At 45.5% G+C, this 23,176-nt stretch overlaps 1 protein-coding gene and 1 long non-coding RNA gene across 2 annotated transcripts; one reads left to right on the top strand and one right to left on the bottom strand.

Annotated features, from left to right (window-relative positions):
* Positions 1-697: 697 nt before the first annotated feature.
* LOC140526246 (uncharacterized) lies at positions 698-16,503 on the bottom strand. The gene is made up of 3 exons (XR_011974294.1): positions 16,384-16,503; positions 14,913-15,053; positions 698-948 (listed from the first exon to the last, which is right to left on the bottom strand). It is a non-coding gene; the product is annotated as an uncharacterized lncRNA (long non-coding RNA).
* On the top strand, positions 16,411-23,157 carry HSP90AB1 (heat shock protein 90 alpha family class B member 1). Its single transcript, XM_072642299.1, has 12 exons — positions 16,411-17,111; positions 18,664-18,810; positions 19,116-19,322; positions 19,419-19,578; positions 19,713-19,846; positions 20,018-20,323; positions 20,598-20,763; positions 20,903-21,093; positions 21,223-21,370; positions 21,490-21,758; positions 22,034-22,367; positions 22,766-23,157. The coding sequence occupies exons 2-12, from the start codon at positions 18,664-18,666 to the stop codon at positions 22,873-22,875; spliced, it is 2,172 nt and encodes a 723-aa protein (XP_072498400.1). The 5' UTR covers positions 16,411-17,111; the 3' UTR covers positions 22,876-23,157.
* The last annotated feature ends 19 nt before the right edge of the window (positions 23,158-23,176 follow it).

The following is a 23,176-nucleotide window of genomic DNA, read 5'->3' on the forward strand; positions in this document are numbered from 1 at the left end:
TTTCTTCTTACTGTTCTCTAAAGTTTCTTGGAGGAAGCTAGGATTTGAAGAGTGGTTTATGGGATATAGGGTAATAGATTTGTGGAGAAGAAATCTGAGCCACTAGATGAACTCTGACTTCAGTCCTCTCCAATCCCCAATCTCTACTTCTCAGAAACACAAGACCCAACCTCCCCTTCCCCTACTCCAGAAGAAAGCCACATAGCCACTATATCCTAACTGCCTTGGCTGCTTATCTACTCACTCCCTTGAGGGGCAGCTAAGTCATGTAGTGGATAGAGCACCAGTGCAGGAGTCAGGAGGACCTAAGTTGAAATCTCACCTCAGACACTTGATACTCACTAGCTGTGTGACTTTGGGCAAGTCACTTAACCCCAACTGCCTCATCCTGGGTCATGTCCAGTCATCCTGATGAATCTCTGGTCACTGGATTCAGATGGCTCTGGAGGAGAAGTGAGGCTGGTGACCTGCACAGCCCTCCCTCACTCAAAACAAAGTCAAGTGCAAGTCATGTCATTATTTCTCTGATGACGTGGTCTTTTTTGACAACGAAGGATGAACACATACTCACTCCCTTAGGATCCACCTAGCTGGGTTCTTGTCTTGGACACACCAGCCTGTGGCCTTGGCGGTCAGAAGATAGGAGCTGTTATTCCATCCCTAAAACACCAACTTTTTTTTCCTTTTAATTTTGATCTTTTTGTTGTTCTGTCTTTTGCCTTTAATATTAAAATTTAATATTAAAAGAAGGAAATGTAGCTGATCATGCCATCCTTGATAATAGAGAGGCCTCACTGCATCCTAGGCCATCTCCAGTTGTCCTGATCTGTATCTGGCCGCTGAACCCAGATGGCTCCGGAGGAGAAAGTGAGGCTGGTGACTCTGCACAGCCCTGCCTCGCTTCAATCCAATTCACAGGCATGTCATGGCATCACCTTCCTTATATCCCTGTATTGGAAAACAAAGGCCCAAACAGCGGCAATGGGGAATAAAAAGAGAACAAAATTAATAGCAATTAAACAAAAATAATCAACCCTTGAACCACATCCGACAGCCTGTGCAGTGCTCCACACCCACACTGCCTGACCTTAACAATGAGGGGAGGGGGGTTTGTTTTCTCAGCTTCTCTGTGGGAGCCAAGCTTGGTTATAATTACAATGCAGTTTGAGGTTTTTGTTTGTCATTATGTACGTTGCCTTTCCTGATTTGGGTTACATCACTCTTCCATTGCTTGTCTGCCTGCGTTTCTCAGAATTCTTCATATCACCATTTCTTTAGTTTTTAATATTTTTGGCTTTTACATCATATTCATTATTCGTATCTGAATCCATACCCGCCTCTCCCTCTCCCCAGAGGCCCGTCCTTCCTTACAACAGAATTGGAGAATAAGAGACAATTCAGCAAAACTAACATATCAGCAGTCTGATGGGACATATGATATTCCACATCCATAGCCCCCCACCTCTGTTTTCTTATCTCTGGAACCAGGCTTGTTAATCATAATTACATTGGATGGGTGTTTTATCGTTTCTTTACATTGTAATTACTGTTAATGCATTGTTTTCCTGCTTCTGCTGACTTTTTCATGCATGAGTTCACATAAGACAGTCAAGGCTTCTTGGCATAATCCATTCCATCCATGTATTTATCCCTTGCCTAGTCATCCCCCAGTTGAGCGGCATCTGCTTTGTTCCTAGCTCCTTACTATTACAAAACATGTCGCCATGAATGTGTTGGTGTCTGTAGGACTTTTAATTTTTTGACTTCCTTGGGGAAGCCTAGCAGGGGGATCTCTGGATATGGGGCTTGGATAGTTTAAACTTTTAGGCTAATTGCGAATTTCTGCAATACTATTTCACAGTGTATCCTTGAATAAGGGCCTCAGTTTCCTCATCTGGAAAGTTTCTTTTTTCATCTTTCATTTTATTTTTTTCCACAAAAAATTAAATACTATTTTGTTTTTTCCAACTACGTGTAAAGATCATTTTCAAAGATTTTGAGTTCCAAATTTTTCTCCCTTCATCCCCGCTCCTTAAGACAGCAAGTAAACTGATATAGGTTGTACATGTGCGATCATGTAAAACATGTGGGAAAGTTAGTTTCATAAAAACTGAAATGGTACACATTTTTCTGAGTGTTATCTCTTGGCTACCAAGCTGCAGTTGTGGCTCGTAGCCACTAGAGGGCACCATGCAGATACCCTGGAGTTAAGAATAGCTAACATTTATATAGCATTTACGATGTGCCAGGCACTGCCCTGAGTGCTGTACAATTATTACCACGTTAGACCCTCATCTGATAAAAACCTTAGGAGGTAGGTGTTATTATCCCCATTTTACAGAAGAGGAAACTGAGGCAAACAGTAGTTAAGTAACTTATCCAGGGTCACCCAGCTAGTAAGTGCCTAAAGACTTTAGGCTCAAAACCAGGGCCTTCCTGACTAGACGTGTGTTCTGTGTTATGAGTTAGGTCACAGTATGAGGCTGCCAGGTGGTGCAGCAGTCAGAAATACCTGAGTTCAGTTCCAGCCTCCGACACTGCCTCTTTGTCTTGAGTTTTAAAGGATGTAGTGAGACTCAATTTTCATGAAAACAGATTAATTCTTAAATCCAACAAACATTTATTAAGTCCCCACTATTTGTTGATGCAGTGCCAGGCTCAGGGTCAAGAAGACTCACCTCCCTGAGTTCAGATCTGGCCTCAGACACATACTAGCTGTGTGACCCTGGGCAAGTCACTTAACCCTGTTTGCCAAAGTTTCCTCATCTGTAAAATGAGCTGGAGAAGAAAATGTCAAACCACTCCACGATCTTTGCCAAGAAAATCCCAAATGGTCTCAGGAAGAGTCAGATACAACTGAAACAACTCAGTGATAACAACGACATAGTCTGTGACTGTCATGAATGAAAATTGAAAGTCTACTTCAAAGAGCTTATAGTCTTAATAGGATAGCGTAATCTGTTTTGTACAGTGGACCCCTTTGGCAGTCTGGTGAAGCCAACAGAACCCTTCTCAGAATTATGTTTTTAAAAGCATACAATAAATTACACAGGTAGGAAATGCCAGAGCCAGGATTTAAGCTTTTCCACTACCCCAGAATTAAGTAACAATATCACACAAAGTAGAATGTGATTGGGACAGAGGACAGATCCAGAAGGTTGCTGTCCATCCACACCTCATATTATAAGTAATGTCCTTAGAACAAAACATGATGCAAGTCAGGACCTAATTGGGAGAGGGGTGGAGATGAGCTTTGTCTCTGATGCACAGTGTGACCCTGGATCATTCATTCACTGACCTGTTTTCCAAATATGAGCAAAGGGGAGGGGATTCTTGGCTCTATCCTTTAGATTTCAGTTAATGGGGAGATTACACTTAGGTTACCAGGAATGTTCTCAATGTTATAATCTGTTTATTCAGTTATTGTATTCATTAGAGCGTATTAGCACACTAGGATGTGCCTTCCTGAAAAGTGATATATTTTCCCAGTGTTTACTCTTGTTCTCCAGGTGAACTCAGAATTGTGATCTTTTTAAAAGGAACCAACATCTTTTTCAACTAGTCACAGTAAATAAGCATTTATTTAATTTTTAATATTTTATTTTTCCCAGTTACATGTAAAAACTATTTTACTCTTCAGTTTTTACAGTTTTGAGTTACAAATTCTCTTGCACCCTCCCTCACTTCCCCCATCAATGAGAAGGCAAGCAATCTGATAAAAGTTACCACATGTGCAGTCACGCAAAACATTTCCATAATAAACGTTTATTAAGCACCTACTATGTGTTAAGCTCTGGGGATACAGAAAGAGGCAAAAGCCTCTTAATGGGAGAGACAAGAAGCAAACAAATACGTATAAACAAGCTACATATAGGATAATTAGGGAATAATAGAAGGAAGGCAGTAGAATTAAGAGAGGACTAGGAAAGGCTTCTTGTGGGAAGACAGGATGTTAGATGGGACTTCCAGGAAACCAGAAAGTAGACATGAGGAGGGAGAACCTTCCAGGCATGGGGGACAGTCGGAATGCCCTGAGCTGAGATATGATGTGCCTTGTCTAGTAGTAAGGAGACCAGTGTCACTGGTTAGAAGGTGGAGGGAGTAGGGCTAGGTGGTAAAGAACCACTGGAGTTTATTAAGTAAGAGTCAAACCTCAATTTAGGAAAATCACTTTGGCTGCTGAATGGAAGATGGATGAGGGTGGGGTGGGGAGAGATGTGGCAGGCAGACCCACCTGCTGGCTATTGCGGTAGTCCAAGGGTGAAATGCCCCAGGGTGGTGGCAGTGGCCAAGGAGAAAAGGGCATGTAAGTAGCCAAGACATGTTGCAAAGGTGAAATCAGAATCCCAAATACAGATAATGCCCAATATTCTCATTCAGTTTCGGAATTGCATCCTCTCCCCACCCTAAACAACTTTCCCTCAGATTCTGCCTGGTTCTGTCTAGAGTTAAGTTAGCTCTTCATTCACTGGGGTCTGACAGACTGGGGCAGGCAGAGTGTGAGTGTGTGTGAGTGTGTGTGTGTGTGTGTGTGTGTGTGTGTGTGTGTGTTTGTTTGTATGTGTCAGTGTGTGTGCGCTGCACAGGTAGAAGCTCCCAGAGTCAGTCTCGGATGACTCATAAAACAGAATAATAGAACTGACTATCTCTTCTTATCTCTGGGGAGCACAGAAGGGAAGAGACACAAAACAGGAGACCTGGCCAAAGGACTGGAGAGGACATAACATCATCAGTTTACAGCTAGGGAGGAATCTTACAGGCTATCTAGGCCATCCCACCCCCTAAACCCCTTTATTTTACAGATGAGGAAACCGAGGACTAGAGTGATTACCTTTGCCAAGGTCACACAGGCCAGGATTTGAACCAAGGTCGTGTGACTCCAAATCAGTGTGTGTTCGTCCTTCACTGCCAAAGAAGAGAGGGAGGGCTATGCAGGTCACCAGCCTCACTTCTCCTCCAGAGCCATCTGATTCCAGTGACCAGATATTCATCAGGATGACTGGAGATGTCCCAGGATGAGGCAATTGGGGTTAAGTGACTTGCCCAAGGTCACCCAGCTAGTGAATGTCAAGTGTCTGACATGAGATTTGAACTCAGGTCCTCCTGACTCCTGCTCTATCCACTGCACCACCTAGCTGCCTTGACTCCAAAAGCAGCCCTCAGAGATGATCTCATCTGTGAGTTCTTAACCTAGAATCCACAGACCAGGCCCAGAATGCTTAAGTGGCCCAGACAGATTTCAGAGAGTGTGTGAACTTAAAAGAGGAAAAATGATGTTTGTTCTTATATCATAAGTCATTTCTGGAAACACCCCTGTTCCCCCTTTCCTGGTTACAAAACACAGTTAAGCAAAAACACTCGAGAAGATCCAGGCAAAATAAGGGAAGTGACTTGTTCTCTAGAACCAACCCTAAACCCCAGATCTACTGATAGCAGATTTATTCCTGTTCTTTTCCCTTGCAGAACGTGCTCTGTCTTGGCTCAGGAAATTTATGTTTGTCCTATCCACCTACCTAGCTTGGGGAGATTCCTTGCTGGTACCCCCTGGACTCAACCTCTCCATGCTGTAAAACATGAGACAAAGCCAATAGTCTCATGATGAAAGAGAAGTTCAGGCCTGAGCAAAAGGAGTCAGGGTGAGAAAGGATGGTCAAGTCAAATCAACAAGTATTTATTAAGCCCGGCTCTATGCTCAGACCCTCTGCTAAAAGCAGTAGTCCCTGACCACAGAATATCTAGTCTAAGGCAGGGGGATGATACTCTGCAAACAACTATATTTGGATTCACACATACAAGGTAGAAGGAAGGTAACCTCAAAGGGAAAGCACTTGGCATTAAGGGCATCCTGAGAAAGGCTTCTTGTAGAAGGGATTTTAGCTGAGAGTTGGAGGAAGCCAGAGAAGCTGGGAGACAGAGATCAGGAAGGAGGTAGCAAGTGCCAGGCATGGGGGCCCAGATCCAAGAGATAGAAGTTTCTACTCTGAGGTACACAGCAAGGAAGTCAGTGTGGATGGTAGCATAGAGATCACTGGGAGTAAAGGAAAAAGACTGGGCAGGTAGAAAAGGAGAGGACTTTCAGCTCTTAAGAGTGGCCAGCCTGTGTTTGGCCACTGTGGTCAGATTCTGGTGATCCCAGCTTTGAAGGAAAATTATATTTCATTTAGAATATAGTCTGATCCTCCTCCACACTGCCCAACCCTAATCTTAGCTCTGCCACTGAGTTTCCTCATCTGTAACAAAAAGGGAGTTGGGATAGATGAACTTCCAGCTCGATTATTCTGGGGAGCTGGCATATTTGTGTAACTGTGCTTTGGGAGGCAGTGGTCCCTAGTTCTCGTCTGCATTTCTGGGGCTGGAGGCAGCGTAAACTGCTTTCTCAGGGCAGACAGATTCTGGAGATGAGACACACCCTCGTGCATCATCTTCTCCCGTCCCCCAGAACCCTTGGCCCCAGGTCAGGGACACATCTTCCGGAGCTATGCCCATCCCCTGTATCTCCAGTGCCTAGAAGCTCCCAGAACTTTGTGTCCTGCAGCTGTCCTTGAGAGAGGGAAGGTGGGAGGGAGGAGAGGAAGAGCCAGCGTCACTGTCCTCATTTCACTGTGGAGGAAAGGGGTGGAGCTCAGAGGTGCCCTTCCCTGGAACCTCAGCTTTCCTTTATGACATCAGCCTTGGATTAAATCACAGAGGTCCGGAGGCTCCCTCTTGGGGACATTGAGCCTCACTGCAACAAGCTAAATAGGTCATTTTCATCTCAATGGGCACTTTAGGGCAGTGTGGTTTCATTACCTCAGCCCACCTCCCAAGCAGGAAAAAGGGACTGAGGTGGGAAGATGGTTCCATTATCCATCTCTACTGTCCTTCCTTTGGACCCCTGTCTTCTTCTACCATGCCAAGCCTCACCCCAATAGGTGCCTCCCCCATATTCTAATACCATAGAACCTTGTTCCGAGCTGTCTGTTCACTCATCTATCCTAAAATGACAAAGTACCACCTCTTCTCCAGGCATCAAGTGCAAGAAGATGAGGATGGAGATGCTTAAGATTTGGGTAGGTCTTGACTTATATGTACAAAAATATTTGTAGCAGCTCTTTTCTGGAAGGAAAGAATTAAAAATCAAGGGGATGCCCATCAATTGGGGAATGGCTGAGCAAGTTACGGTGAAATACCATTGTACTATAAGAAATGATGAGCAGGATGCTCTCAGAAGAATTTGAAAAGACCTGCATTGGGCTGATGCAAATATACTGTGTACAAAGTAACAGCCATATTGTAAGATGATCAGCTGTGAATGACTTAGCTATTTTCAACGACACAACAATTCTAGACAACTCGGATGAAAAATGCTCTCCATCTCCAGAGAAAAAACTGATGGTGTCTAAATCCAGATTGAAGGATCTTCTTTTTTTTAACTAAAAAGAAAACCCAATTTGTGTTAAGTTTTGGCCATTAAGAGCTCAGTATGTGTTTGTTGAGTTATCATCCCCCATTTTACAGAGGAGTTAAATGACTTGCCCACTGTCAGAGCATCAGAGCCAAGACCTCTCTCCAGTAGACCTCACTGCCAAGATACGACCAGAGATGATAGAAGAGTGGGGGGTGAGCTCGGGAGAAAACTGAATGGGATTAGAAAGGAGTATACTTTTCTCTCAGCTGTACATGCCAGAAATAATAGACAAAAGGGTGAGGTAGGTTGGGGTGGTGAACGCTGGGGCAGAATCATTCCTCAAGACAGATTTTGGAACAACTGTAGTATAATCCTAGTCCTCTCTCATACCTGAACTAACTATCCTAAAAAATGCTCTCCCCCTTTGCTTCCCTTCCCAGGATGTGAGAATATTAATAATGGCTCACATTTACATAGCATTTTAAGCCTGGAAATTCTTCAAGTGCAAACTTTGCAAAACTTAAAGTGCTACGTAAAAATGAATGATTATTATTATCACACCCCAGGGAGATAACTACAGGCTTCTCAGCAGCAAAATACATTTCAGCATTTCCACACAGTTAACAGGAAAGTCCTTACTGATAAAACTTGGTTTCTCCTGCTTCACCACCATATCATACTCACATAGACTTCATTGATTCCCCTTTGCTTGCCCTGCTGGTCTGGATACAGTATGTGACAAACACATGCCACCTCTGGTTGTGGGGCGTGGGAATAATGATCCTTCAGACACTCCCACCTAAACACTGACAAGCCGATGAGAACACCCCTTTCTAGGTAGGGAAGAAATATGAAGTACACGGGGTTTTGGTTTGGGGCACCCTCCCACCTCTTCTTTCCCTCCTTACCCTCCTGCTTCACCCCCCTCCATGACTGGTGCCTCTCCAATGCTCCAATTCCAATTCAGAACCTTGCTCTGAGCTACCTATAAACTAATCCATGCTAAAAATGGTCATTAAAATGTATTTCCTCTACATCAGGCATTTTTTATTTTAATGGGGGACTTTGTTTTTCAGATCATGTCTGACCTCGTCATTACCCTATCTGGAGTTTCTTGGCAAAGACACTGGAGTAGTTTGCTATTTTCCTTTTCCAGCTCATTTTATAGATGAGGAAACTGAGGCAAACCAGGTAAAATGGGTCACATAGCTAGTGTCTGATTTGAAATCAGGCAGATGAGTTCCTGACTCCAGGTACTCTATCCACTTTGCCACCTTTAAAAAGAATAAAAAACCTTAAAAAAAATAAATCTCTAATGATAAAATTGAAATTCTAATGGGGGAAACATTGGGAGGGGGAAGGAGAAATGAGAGGTCTCTCGAGAACTCCTCAAATCACACCCTTTGCACTCTTTTTCAAATCCTTTAATAGCTACTCATTGCCTATATGAAAAAATATAAATTTCTCAGCCAGACATTTAAGGCCTTCCATTATCTGCCTTTCCAGTCTTATTTCATACTGCCCCTTTTCACAAATTCTGTATTCAAGCCAAACTGAATTACTAGATATTTCCCAAACTGGACGTTGTACCTCCAGCCTCTGGCCATGATATTCATTCCCCCATGGCTGGAATATATTACTTCAATCTACTCAGATTCAGTTTAGGCTGAGAATACCCTGGGAAACTGCTGATCACCCTCCTTCCCCCCCACCCCCTATCAATTTAGTACACTTTCCTTCTTTAAATTAACTCACATATACTTAAGGCTGCACTCCTATAACCAGGAGAATTAAAGTTACTTTCAAGGTAACATTTTTATTTTAGCTTAGATTTTTTTAAATCTTCTTTTTATTTCTTGGAACCCAGCATGCCTGTCTTGTACCTGCACACTTGTTTAATTGAATTGAACTGAATTCTTGAGGAGAGACAGTAGGATTATAAGTAGTGGTTACTATCATCCAGGCCCTGGAGTCAGGAAGACCTGAATTCAAATCTAACCTCTGCCCCCTAGCTCAGTTACCCTGGGTACTTCCCTATGCTTCAGACAACTCCCTAAGATTTAGAAGAGTGGGGGTGAGCTCGGGTAAGTCCCAGACAAGGATTGCCATCTATGGTGCAGGGAGTACCTATACCAGGCTCTCCAGCAGATGAAATTACTGACCCTTCAGTCATTCCTATATTACAGTATAACTGTTGATATTAATTCTGGTAGAACCATTAAAAAATAAATAAGAAGCTGGTTGTGGCATTCCATATTTGTAATTGTCAGCTCAGAAGTTCTAAGCTGCACTTGGCTAAGTCAATCAGGCATAAATATGATATGCCCTTGGGAATGGGGAGCCACCCATGTTGTTTAAGGAGAAAAAAAAGGAAGGAGGGAGGGAAGGAAGGAAGAAAGAGAAGGGGGAAGTAAGAGGGGAGGGAGGGAGAAAGGAAAGGGAGAAGAAAGAATGAGGAAGGAAAGAAGGTAAGGAGGGAAGGAGAAAGGAAGGAAGGAACAGCAAGGAAGATCGCTCTTAATATACAGAATACCTTGTAGGCAGAATACGTTATCATGATTCTCCTCATCATACCCCTTCCCCTTCACCCTCCAATAGATTATCAGCTACTACAGGGTAGGGATTGTTTTTTGCTTGTATAACAGCATCTGGTACTATGTCTTATACAATAATAATAGAATATTATTGCTCCATAGCAAATGACAAAAATGAGGAATTCAGAGAAGCACAGGAAGCCATATATGAACACATAATACAAAGCAAAGTAGGCAGAACCAGGAAAATGATTTTCCCAATAATTGCAGCAATGTAAATGGAATTGACAATAAAAACTAAACACTGGAAAATTATAATGACCATGATTGACCCCAGAGAAGAGAAAAATGTATCTCCCTTTTGCTGAGGTGGTGAATTTATGTATGTGAGGTGTTTCATTTGCTGTTCAAGGTCTGTTGACTGGTTTTGCTGAATATTTAAAAAAAACAAAACTACATCACCAGAAAATTCTCTGGGCAGGAAATGAGGGCAAGGACATATATGGAAATCAATGTGTTATTTAAAAAAAAATATGAATTAAGCTTAAAAAACAAAGTGAGGTAATATAAAGTACACTGTAAACTTTAAAGGATTGAACAGGTTATTGTTATTATGTTTGCTTAGTCTGAAGTCTTTGAGCTAAGCAAATGACCTTTCTGACCTCTTCCTGATCAGATTATGAAAGCCCCAACTCATCCTCAAGTAATGTCAGCTCTTTTCAAACTTTTTGGTCTGAGGACCCCTTTACACTCTTAAAAATGGCTGAGGACCCTATGCAATGTGGCTAATGTGAAAATGTGTTTAATAAGAATGTATGTGCAGAATCCAATAAGATTGCACACCATCTTGGGGAGGGAGGGGGAGAAAATTTAAAACATAGGGAAGGGATTGTTGAAAATCCTAAACAAATAAATTAATTTTAAAAAAGTAACATCAAAAAAATTGCTGAGGATCCCCTAAAGAACCCCAAGAGTGGATTACCTATCAATAATTACCATATTTGAAATTTAAATGTCTCAGTAAAATTTTGAAAATATTTTTGACCCCAAAGAGCCCTAAAAACTTTTTGAAGACTCCTGAGGGTCCCTGCAACCATACTTTGAGAGCTACTGCTCTAGGGGAAGGCACTCAGCTCCATACGGAGACCTGTGCAGGGTTATACAGGGCTACGTATTGCTTTATGATAATAACAGCTAGCTTTTATGTAGTCCTTTACATTTTGCAAAGCACTTTACAAATGTTACCTCATTCGGTCCTCGTAACAGCCTTCGGAGGTAGGGGCTGTTATTCTCCCTGTCTTACAAGAAAACTGAGGTAGACAGAAGTGAAGTGACTTGCCTGACTAGGAGGAGTCAAAGGCCAAATCTGAACTCATTGTCTTCCAGACTCCAGGTCCAGTGCTCTGTCCACTGAATCAACTATCTGGGAACATCTGATTTGTTATGATCTTTACCAGTGCAGTGGGGTATGCCCAATTTGGTGAGATTACTTAGCCATCAAAGTGCCATTGAAATACTCTGGAGAGGAGAGGCCTATGAAATCATTCTCTCTTCAGCCTTGAGCCTCTCATAGGAATAACTTGAATTTGAAACTATGGTAGGGCAATTAGGGGACATGGTGAATGATGGCCCTGACTTGGAGTTGGAAAGACCTGAGGTCAAATTCTGCTCATTCATGTAACAATGGGAAAAAACCAAAACACCACACTACTACCCCCCCCCCAAAAAAAAAAAAAATCCCAAACAGCCTCAGTTTCCCCATTTGTAAAATGGAGATAATATCACCTCCCTCTCACAGATGTCAGGAGAACCAAATGAGATAATATGTCAAACACTTTGCAAATCTTAAATTGCTATATGAATGTTTATCTTTACCATCATCATCATCATTATTCTTCCTAAAGGCATGTCTACTTCTAATCAATGAAAAAAATGTTCCATTTCCATGTTCAAAATTCCAAAAATCTCTCTGATCATGTCTTGTCATTCTGTCTTTCTCTGTACCTTACCTCCCTTAATGTTGTTTTGTTCTCACAGGGACCTCTAGTTCCTTCACTTCTCAGTTCAGTCCCAGGCTAGCTGCCTTGTCCTGGCTACACTTTCTTCCCTTCTTTATCTTGACCCCTTGGTGAGCCAGCTTAACTCTACACTCAACTGCCTTGTCCTAGCCATGATCCCACCTTGCCAAATTCCTCCTCAATTCATTACTCCCAATGACTGGCCTTCTTTACTTCTATTTACTTGCAGCCAAGTGAAGCTGGAGGAAATCACTAAACTTTGCTGACTGGACCTTCACTACAGATAGGTTATCAAAGCTCAACCTTTCCGAATTGCAACAAAGCAATCAATCTACTCCTCCCTGCACAGATTCAGGAACCCAGCGTCTACAACAGGTGTTCCAAACCTTCTCACGTCTCCTATGTCCTTCCCTCACGGTCAGAGGACTGCAACTCATACTTTACTGAAAAAAATTCAGGCCATTTCCTGTGAACTCCTCATCTTGCCTCGTTGAAAATATCTTGCTCTACTAACTCCTTCACTCCAGTCACTAATGAAGAGGTAACCCTTCTCCTTGAGTCTACCCTTCTAGTCTTTCCCAACAGACTGCTGCCCCTCCTCTCACCATCCTCGCTCCTTCTTATCATCGATCTCTCTTTTCCTATCTTTCCTTTTCTTTTTTCTATCTCTTCCTTCCTCTCTCCCTGTCACCATCTCTCGCCTCTTTCATTTTCTATCTTGTCCTCTCTCCTCTCTTTTTTCTATTTCTCCTCTCCCTTTCTTCTTTTTTCTCTTCATTTCTCTCCCTTTCTTTTGCTTTCCCTCTCTCTCTTTCTCTTCCTCTTTCTTCCCCTCTCCTCTTTCTCCTCCTTCCCTATTGCCCATAAACAATACCATGTTTCCTCCATCCTTAGAAAATCTTTACTTGATCCCATCATCCCTGCTAGCTATCCTCTTGTATCTATATCTCCCCTTTATAACTGTAAAAAAGAAAAAGAAAAAGAAAAACCAAAACAAAATCCAAACCATCTACATTCATTGCTTCTGCTTTCATCCCCTCTCCTCTTACTCTGGTCTAAATCCTTGGCAATCAGGCTCCTGACTCCATCACTCAGGTAAAACTATTCTTCTCTTAGTTGACAAATATAATAATCCTTTCTCATTCCTCATCCCTCCTGACTGCCTTGAAGCATTTGACATTAATCACTTTTACTTCCTAGATATTCAATCTTTTCTGGGCTTTTGTGACCCTGCTGTCTCCTGGTTCTCTTCCTTCCTGATTATCCATCAGCATCTCCTGCTGGTTTGTCATCCATATAATGTCCGCTAATTGTGGGACTCTGCCTCTTCTCTCTCATCAGCTCCCATGGATTTGTTAGAAACATGCTTGATACTAAAAAGGTATCAAGGAAAATCTATTGCAGTAGAGTTCAGAGGAATTGAAAGCCCTGGCCAAAGCAGACTCCAATTCCCTTTTCAGGAGGAGGAGGTGCTGGATACAGAAGTGAGAGCATTTTTATACTGTCAGTTCAGGACAGATCTTCCCATCAGGAGATGGATTGGTCCATTCTCCATTAGGTCACCACCTTTACATGCCCATTATGTAACCATCCTTGGTGTGATTCCTCCTCCCAAACATGCTTCACCATAGGACCCATGACCAGAAAATGGGGGATAATTTTATGTGGGGTGTGTCTGCTTATATGCATGAGGTTCATTAAGCAAGCGCAGTGAAGAAAAGTTTTCTCCCAGTTATTCTACTTCATTTCCCTTGACTAGTTTAAGCTAGTTTTAGATTTGGTCCCCTTTTATCAAGAACTTTGTAATTTTCTGAAGGCCACCGTCTGTCTTCTGATTGGCTGAGTCCACCTGTAGTCTGCTAGCTTTCTTATTATCTTATTCCCAGTCACTTCATCAACTAGTACCTCTGTGGAAACTTAACTTTTTGCTGTCTCTCTCTCACAGTTTCAAAAATCATCTCTACAAAGATGGCTGCTAGAGCTATATATCCAGACCTAGCTTCTCTCCTGAGCTCCAGCTTCATATCAACAACTATCTTTTGAAAATCTTGAATTGGAGGTCTCATAAGTACCTGAAATTCAAAATGTTCAAAAATGAGTTCAAAGGAACTCATTATCCATTCCTCCAACCCTGAAACCTTCTCCTCTTCCAAATGTAGAAGATGCCACCATCCTCCTAATCACCCAGGCTCTCTATCTCCCTCATCTCACACATCTACTCCATGAATCCATTGCCAAGTCTTATCATTTTTACCTTCACACTTCTTGTATATATGTCCTGTTCTTTTCACTCACATAGCCACTGACCTATGGTTATCAGGCCTGTCTTTGGAAGACCTGAGAGGTCAAACCTTGCTCAGATACTTGTGTAATCCTATTATTATTATAATTACTATTAAAGCTATAATCTTCTAAACTGGTCTCTCTGCCTCCTCTCCTCCCACTCCATCCATCCCACATCCACCTGCCAAAGTCAGGTTTCTAAAGTGCAGGTTTGACCATGCTCCAGTGGCTTCCCTCCAGGAAGCCTCCAGAATCCCTGGATCTCTATGACTTCACTACCTCCAGGATAAAATATAAAGTACTTTTACTTTTAAAGCTCCTCATAAACTGGCCACTTTCTACCTTCCCAGTCTTCTTACACCTTACTTCCCTCCACAAATTCAATGATTCAGCCACACTGCCCTCCTTGCTCACACAGGAGATTGCTATTGTCCAGTCACTTTCATCATATCTGACTCTTCATGACCCTATCTGGGGTCTTCTTGGCAATGATGCTGGAGGGGTTTGCCATTTTCTTCTCCAGCTCATTTGACAGATGAGGAAACTGAGGCAAACAGAGTGAAGTGTCTGAGGCCAGACCTGATGAACCTTTCCGACCATTCCAAGCCCAGTGCTCTACCCATGCCACCACTGCACTCCGTCTCCTGGACCTGTCTGGCATTCCTGGAATGCTCTCCTCCTAACTCTTACCTTTCTGGGTTTCCTTCGGATGAAAACCTCAGCAGCACAATCCCCTAGCTGGTGGATCCCCCATTCCTAGAGCCTTCCCGGCTGAAGTCACCCTGCCTTGATACACCTGTTCATTGACCCGTTAGAGTGGCAGCTGGCTCCCTGGGGGAGAGATCGGGGTTGGCTTTTCTCCTTTCTTTGCATCCCCCACACTTGGCACCACGTCTGGCACATCTAATAGATGCGCCCTGCCTCGACTCGGTTTGAGCCCCGTACCCCGCCTTGAATTCTGCCCCACCCCCCACCTGTCTGTCGGGAGCTGGGGAACTCGCTGCACACAGACTTGTGCATCTAGGGGCAGTACAGGAGAAGCAGCCCGGGAACGTCCTTGGGGTTTCTCAGATCGTTCTCCAAAATCTCTTAATCCTGGCCCTAGCCTGCCCGCCGAGGTGGACCCCACGGGCGGGTGCCAGTGTGCGCGTGTGTGCGGTGACTCTGCAGATACCGCGCACCTCACCGCACACGGGCTGGGCCCAACGTGCGCCCTGCTTCCCCGGGCCCCTGGGGCGCCCAGGACCTTGGCAGCTTCCCCTCCATTAGCCCTCCCGGCTCAGCCCGCTGCCCCCGGCCCCCTCCCTCTGTGGGAGCCTCAGGGGTAGTGGAGGAGAAGGGGGTTGTTGGGTCGGGGTGGGGGGCGCGGGGAGGGGCTTGCTCTAATGTTCCTCCAGTGGGGATGGCCAGTCGTGGGAGGGGCACTGGATGGGACTCTGGATATTGAGGTTACAGGAAAGGGAATGGGAGAAGAGGGGGAGGGGAGGTACAAGCATGTATTATGCGCCTACTGTGTGACCGAGCGCCGGGCAAAGCACTTGACCGGGGCTGGGGTATAGAAAATGGAGCGCAGTGGGGACGCCGCAGGAGGGATGCGGGGGATGCGGGGGATGCGGGGGATGCGGGGGATGAGTCCGCGGCCGGTCCAGGCCCGCATTGGCGCCTTGGCTCGCTGCACGAAGAGCTCAGGCCCAGTGGGGGGGGAGGGAGGAGGAGGAGGGAGGGGAGGAGGTGGGGGGGCGGCGTGCGGGAGTGGGGGGGGAAGGAGAGGGGGCGGGGAATGCGACTAGACAGGCGTGGAAACTGCTGGAAATGCCGCCGCACTGCAGAAAGGCTCGGCTTCCGCCGCCGAGCTCCTTGGCAAAGAGTCCCGGAGAGCTCGCCCTTCCCCCAGCCCATTCTGCCCGTGGGCTGGAGCGGGGGGGTGGGGATGGGGAACCAGCTTGGGCTTTACTGCCCTCCTACCTTGTGGGGGCCACCTCTTTTGCGGGGAGCCCCCCCACCCTTCAGAGACATAGCTCTGCCCTGACCTCCCTGCCACTCCACGTGTACCCCTCCCAGCCGCTCAAAACCGGTTCAGAAAAAGCCCCCGGGCTGTTCTGCGCGACCCCGGTTTGTCCTCTCCCCCACGTAGGTCCCGAGGGCAGGAGAGCGAGGCTACCTCGTGGCTTAGCCCTCCTCCTCGAGGTGGGGGGGAGGGTGACACTAGCTTGGAGGGTGGCCGCTTGTCGCAGGCAAGGTCCCAGCATCTCTCCCCAAGGCAGATCGCGGCGAGGGTCTCGCGACCCCCAGCCCCGCCCCAGCCCCTGGCTCCGTCCCCGTGCGGCTGGAGAGGCTGCCCCCGCCCCTGCCCCCGTCCTGACCGTTCACCGGTTACGTCAGTGAGTCCATCGGTGAACCTTTGTTAAGCCTCGGCTGAGGGTCAGGGCCGACGGCTCGGGGAGCTTTCTGGGAGCTGGCAGGTTCACGGGTGGGAAACCACGAACCGCCAGACAAAACTCGTACGAACGGGGTGACCTTGGGCCTCAGTGACCTCATGTGTAAAATAAACGTGATCCCTAAAGAAGGTTCCTGCCTATTCCAGTAGTTTCGTTTCTATAATCTGTATGTGCGTACAATGTGGAAAGAAGGAGGGGGGGCCGGGAGAAGCTGCAGGAGAAGGCCGGCGGCGCCCTCGGAGGCTGCAGGTGCGCGGTCTGTGAGGCGGCCCCTTTAAGGCGGAGGGATTCGCCTGGGAAGCTCCGACGCTATCGGTGCGCTGCCAATATATAGGGCGGGTGGGGGCGGCCGGCAGCTTCTCTTGTGCCAAGCTCCTCACGGTGCGAGGTGTGCGTAGCCGCTGGACTCAGCCCTTCTCTGACCCGGCCTGCTTGTCTGCCATCGCTCAAGGTGACGTATTCGCTACATTCCCGTCTAATACCTCTTATCTTCCTTTTCTACTCTGCCTTTTTTCTCATATTATTACCCACAAAGGTTTTAATGCCCCCCCCCCATCCCCGCCGACCGTTCAGACTTCGGTTTTTCTGAGTAAGGCTATTCCCCTCCCCCAGCCTCTTTTCTTCTTCCTAGCCTCAGGGAGGGTTCGGGCAGGGAGTGACAGCCGCGCGGGGGCCGGTTGGTCGGCAGCAGCGTTCCCGGGGGGTTAGGGTTAGCACGTGGTGGCCGCGCCGGTCCCCACGGGACGCTGCCATGTTGGGCTCGCACCTCCACTTCCGGCGGCTACGGGGAGCGAGAGGGGCATTCGGCGCGCGTGTGGGGGAGCAGGCTGGGGTGACTCAGCACCGGGGTGGGGGGGCGAGTCCTTCGCCAGGTTTCATCTTTGCTTTTCGGTTGCATCACTGTCTCGGTCCTCTAGGTATCTTTCCGTGCTCCACTTTCCCTGGCCATCATGGCCGCATTTTTCAGTAGCGCGTTGGGGGGGGGGCCCGCGGGGCCGCGGGGGAGGTGGTTCGAGAAGGGAGGAGCAGGTTCTGGAACATTCCCGGGACTCCCTCCCCCCTCCCTTCGCGTTGGGGCCCAGATTCTTCTGGAAGCTTCTGGAGCCGCGCGCCCCGCCCAGGTGCCCGGATGCTGGGATGGCGCCGGAGCCCCCAAGCGGGGATGGCGGGGACATCGTGCCCCTTAGGCGGTGGGGTGTCTCCTCCTCCCGACCTAGAGGATCGGCCCCAGGCGGGAACTCCTCCCTCCCCGCGGTGCCGTGTTTCACTCAGCGGGGTTGCAGGCGCGGACACTGGCTCTTTGTCCGCATCCTTTGTCATCCCTTGCGCTAGACCTGGCCGTTATCCTGGTGGGCCTCCCCCTCCCCCATGCGGGGGCCGCTGCCCGTCCATTTGTTACCTAGTGTTACTCGGCACGAGGCAGGCAGGCCCCGCCCCGAGCGCTGCGCTAGGCTCCGGGGATGCTGATGCGGGCTTCACTGCTTGGCGGGTGCCTCTGGTGGAGTGGTGCTGAAGGGCTTCCATTGTAGTGTGAATTGAGGATGTTTAATGGCGGGGAAGCCTATTAATTAATTAGCGTGCCTTTTTAAACCGAGTTGGAGAGACTTCCATTGGATTTCTCTTTCTGGGGAATCTCAGCTGGGGGCTTTTTTCCCCAAAACATCAGCAGTAGACATTCTAGGCTGTTAAAAAGCAATAATGAAATCTTTAAAGGTCGTTTCTACCCCCAGATGTCAAAAGTTACTGGACTTCAGTGATTTCTGGAGAGTATAGAAGCGTTTCTCCAATATTTCAAAGTCTACAGGGCATTTGCTTTTCATCTCTGGGTCCTTGAACTGACTCAAAACAACCAAGTCTGGTGTTTGGGTTGTTTTTTGACTGCTTAATTGTTGAGTTAACTGAACCTGGCATCTGGGTAGGAGTCACTGGTTTTTCTCAGATAATTCTTGTGGGGGAGGTCAGATATTAGACTCTAGATTAACTGTACCCTTTTATGTTTAAAGATGCCTGAGGAAGTACAGCATGGAGAGGAGGAGGTGGAGACCTTTGCCTTCCAGGCAGAGATTGCCCAGCTTATGTCCTTGATTATCAACACCTTTTATTCTAATAAGGAAATCTTTCTTCGAGAGATTATTTCCAATGCCTCTGATGTAAGTGTTACTATTGATGATAATATGGTAACCTGGGGAGGGAATAGGAGGAGGGTGGTGGTCTTAATCAGGTTTTCTGTTGTCACTCCTCCCCACAGAGGGGGTTATGAGATTTTTGCATCATAGGTTGAAAGAAAGCTGTCTTGGTTAAGCAAGTCTGTGAATATCATTCTAATTGAAGAGCACAGTACAAGTAGTACAAGTAGTCGACACTCATGGTGTTTAGAAAGAGGTGGAAAGCTAGAAAACTCTGAATTATAGAGAAGATAAAGGGATAGCTAATAGAGTTGTATTCTTTCTCCTAGGCGCTGGACAAGATCCGCTATGAGAGTCTGACAGATCCTTCCAAATTGGACAGTGGTAAAGAGCTAAAGATTGACATCATCCCAAATCCTCAGGAGCGTACTCTGACTTTGGTAGACACTGGCATTGGCATGACAAAAGCTGATTTGATCAATAACTTGGGAACCATTGCCAAATCTGGCACCAAAGCTTTCATGGAGGCTTTGCAGGTATGACATCTGCATACTTGTATTTGTCACTAGGGTTCCTTGATGTGAACCTTTTTTTCCTCTGTATCTCCAATATCTCCTTGTTATTTCATGTAGGCTGGAGCAGACATATCCATGATTGGTCAATTTGGTGTGGGTTTCTATTCTGCTTACTTGGTGGCAGAGAAGGTAGTTGTTATCACCAAGCACAATGATGATGAACAGTATGCCTGGGAATCTTCTGCTGGTGGCTCTTTCACAGTCCGTGCTGACCATGGTATGTATGTAGCTTAGTTTGTCTTCACGTGGGTTAAAATTTCTTTGAATTGAAACATGTAGGTTAAGAAACTTAAGAGGCTTGTTTTGGCCTTGTTCTTATTCCAACTAATGTGACACTGGTTCTTGTTTCAGGTGAGCCTATTGGCAGGGGCACCAAGGTGATCTTACACCTGAAAGAAGACCAGACAGAGTATCTGGAAGAAAGGCGGGTCAAGGAGGTTGTAAAGAAGCACTCTCAATTCATTGGCTATCCCATCACACTTTATGTGAGTATAAACTACCACTTTGTGTATATTCTTTCTTATTCTTTCTCAACATGAGTTATGTTAGTCGTAGGGGATGACTGCTATTTTTAATTTAATCATTGAGATTACTTTTGCTTATAAGTCTATGCAGACCTAATTCAAACTGAACTGTTTGTTTTTGGCTGCCCTTAGTTGGAGAAGGAACGGGAGAAGGAGATCAGCGATGATGAGACAGAGGAAGACAAAGAGAAGGAGGAGGAAGAACCAGCCAAAGATGAGGAGAAGCCCAAGATTGAAGATGTGGGATCTGATGAAGAAGACGAAGGCAAGGACAAGAAGAAGAAAACCAAGAAGATCAAGGAGAAATACATTGATCAGGAAGAGCTGAACAAGACTAAGCCCATCTGGACACGGAACCCTGATGACATCAGCCAAGAAGAGTATGGCGAGTTTTATAAGAGCCTCACCAACGATTGGGAAGATCACTTGGCAGTAAAGGTATGAAAATCTTGAGGGCCAAAGTGTAAGAGGGGAAAGGCAATAACATTTGGTGCAGACAAGATGAAATGCAAAATGGACTTGACTGCATTAAAGAGCTGTTTTCGATTTTCTATTGGAATATTAGTAGAACTTTCAGCAGTCATACTTGACACTATGTCTTGGGTCTCTGTGAAGTGTCATCTTGCAGGGTTTTTCTCCTTGGAGAAATGTTGAACTCTAGGCAGCAGTTTTCTGAACTAAGGGTGAGAAAAATTGTTCTTTGCCTCCTTAGCATTTCTCCGTGGAAGGTCAGCTGGAATTCAGAGCTCTGCTCTTCATCCCCCGTCGGGCTCCTTTTGATCTCTTTGAAAACAAAAAGAAGAAGAACAACATTAAGCTGTACGTACGGCGTGTATTCATCATGGACAGTTGTGATGAGCTTATTCCTGAGTATCTTAGTAAGTGTTCCTATTTGCAATATTCGTTTAATGGGCTTACTATTTGCTTTGTGAAGATTCTAACATTTTAGACATGTGTAAGCAAAAACCGATTATTTTCTAACATGGTGATGGGTTATTTTTATCCTTTTTCTCCTAGATTTTATTCGAGGTGTGGTGGACTCTGAAGATTTGCCTCTCAACATTTCCAGAGAGATGCTGCAGCAGAGTAAGATCTTGAAGGTCATTCGTAAGAACATTGTCAAGAAGTGTCTAGAGCTCTTCTCTGAACTGGCAGAAGACAAAGAGAATTACAAAAAGTTTTATGAGGCCTTCTCAAAAAACCTGAAGGTGAGCACCTCTAGGTTGTTAGATAACTTTCCTTTGTAGGTTTTGGAATACTTGTCTGAAGTATGACAGAACACTGGTCTTAGCTGAGCCTATACTAACATGTATATGTGATGTCTTTTCTTTCCAAAGCTTGGAATCCATGAGGACTCAACCAACAGACGCCGTCTATCCGAACTGTTGCGTTATCATACTTCTCAGTCAGGAGATGAGATGACTTCCTTGTCTGAATATGTTTCCAGAATGAAGGAAACCCAGAAATGCATCTACTATATCACTGGTAAGCTGAAATTGGATCTTTCCAGCTTAGGCTTTGGTGGTATTAGGGATATTGGCACAATAGGGTGTCCTGACATTGGCCATCATATTCTGGTCACTAACTGCTTTTAACTTGCACAGGTGAGAGCAAAGAACAAGTGGCCAATTCTGCTTTTGTGGAACGGGTACGGAAACGTGGTTTTGAAGTAGTATACATGACAGAGCCCATTGATGAGTACTGTGTGCAGCAGCTAAAGGAATTTGATGGGAAGACCCTTGTCTCTGTTACTAAGGAAGGGCTAGAACTTCCAGAGGATGAAGAAGAAAAGAAAAAAATGGAAGAAAGCAAGGCAAAATTTGAGAACTTATGCAAGCTAATGAAGGAAATTCTAGATAAGAAGGTTGAAAAAGTAAGTGAAATTTGGGAATAATGGATTTTTTAAAATGGTTGGATTCTTATGAGTCTTGGGGAAATGACCTTTTACTATTTTATCCTAGATTTATGTCTTTTAGGGGGAGTCAATGTAGCTAATAGCTTGAGAGTGTGTGCATGCATGCTGGGAAGAAAATCATTTCATAGTTTAGTGTAAAATAGACAGTAGTGTTATGAGTGTGCTGTTTATGTGGCCCATTCTATATTCAGTAGGGGCTACTACTTGGAAATCAAATTTAACAATGTTCCTAGGTGACAATCTCCAATCGGCTGGTGTCTTCACCCTGTTGCATTGTGACTAGCACATATGGCTGGACAGCCAACATGGAACGCATCATGAAGGCCCAGGCATTGAGAGACAACTCCACAATGGGTTACATGATGGCCAAGAAGCACCTGGAAATAAACCCAGATCACCCCATTGTGGAGACTCTCAGGCAGAAGGCTGAGGCTGACAAGAATGACAAGGCTGTGAAAGACCTGGTGGTGCTGCTTTTTGAGACAGCTCTGCTGTCTTCAGGTTTCTCCCTTGAAGATCCTCAGACTCACTCAAATAGAATTTACCGCATGATTAAGCTAGGTCTCGGTGAGTATGATGTTCTTGTTGGGGCCATGACAGTCTGAAAAGATAGATGGAAGGGCCATAGTGGGCCTACATTGAGGGAGATGTGAGCTCAGACAAGTCCAGGACAGGTCATTTGTCAGCCCATTTCCTCATCTGAAAATCAGGAGTTAGTTAAATTTCTTTTTTGCATGTTGTAAACTTTGCAGGCTAACTATATTAAGGCAGGTGAAATCTTAACAAAGGGGGATGGGGGTGGCTGCCTTTTTTACTGGAGGTACTGAAGCAAAGGATGGATCACTAATCTTGTTATTGCCCTTTGGATCCTTCCTGGTAGGTGGCTCAGAAAAAATGTGGCACTGTTGAGGGTTAGAAAATTTGTTCAATACATGGTATGTATCATCTAACCTTTTTATCCTCAGGCATTGATGAGGATGAGGTGACAGCAGAAGAACCTAGTGCTGCTGTTCCTGATGAGATCCCCCCACTTGAAGGAGATGAAGATGCATCCCGCATGGAGGAGGTGGATTAGACAAACCTCTGCATCACACCCCCACCCACCCACCCTCTGTATAGTTCCCTGTGTTTTCCCACAGCAGCAGTAGAGGCCCTGTCTTTGCCTGGCTCCATCTGCCAATGTCTAGTGGTTTTTTTTTTCCTCCTGTTTTCCAGTGTATTAGGGCAGGGTTTACAGGGTCCCTGTTCCCCTCTCCTGATCTGGGGAGTAGGATGTTGTGTATTGTGGGCTGTTAATGTTTATTTTGTTCTGAAATTAAAGTATGCAGAATAAAGAGAATGCAGTTTTTACACGGAACTCTTGCAGCCTAATGCAC

The sequence above is a fragment of the Notamacropus eugenii genome, chromosome 2 (assembly GCF_028372415.1).
Source record: "Notamacropus eugenii isolate mMacEug1 chromosome 2, mMacEug1.pri_v2, whole genome shotgun sequence".
NCBI classification, from domain to species: domain Eukaryota; kingdom Metazoa; phylum Chordata; class Mammalia; order Diprotodontia; family Macropodidae; genus Notamacropus; species Notamacropus eugenii.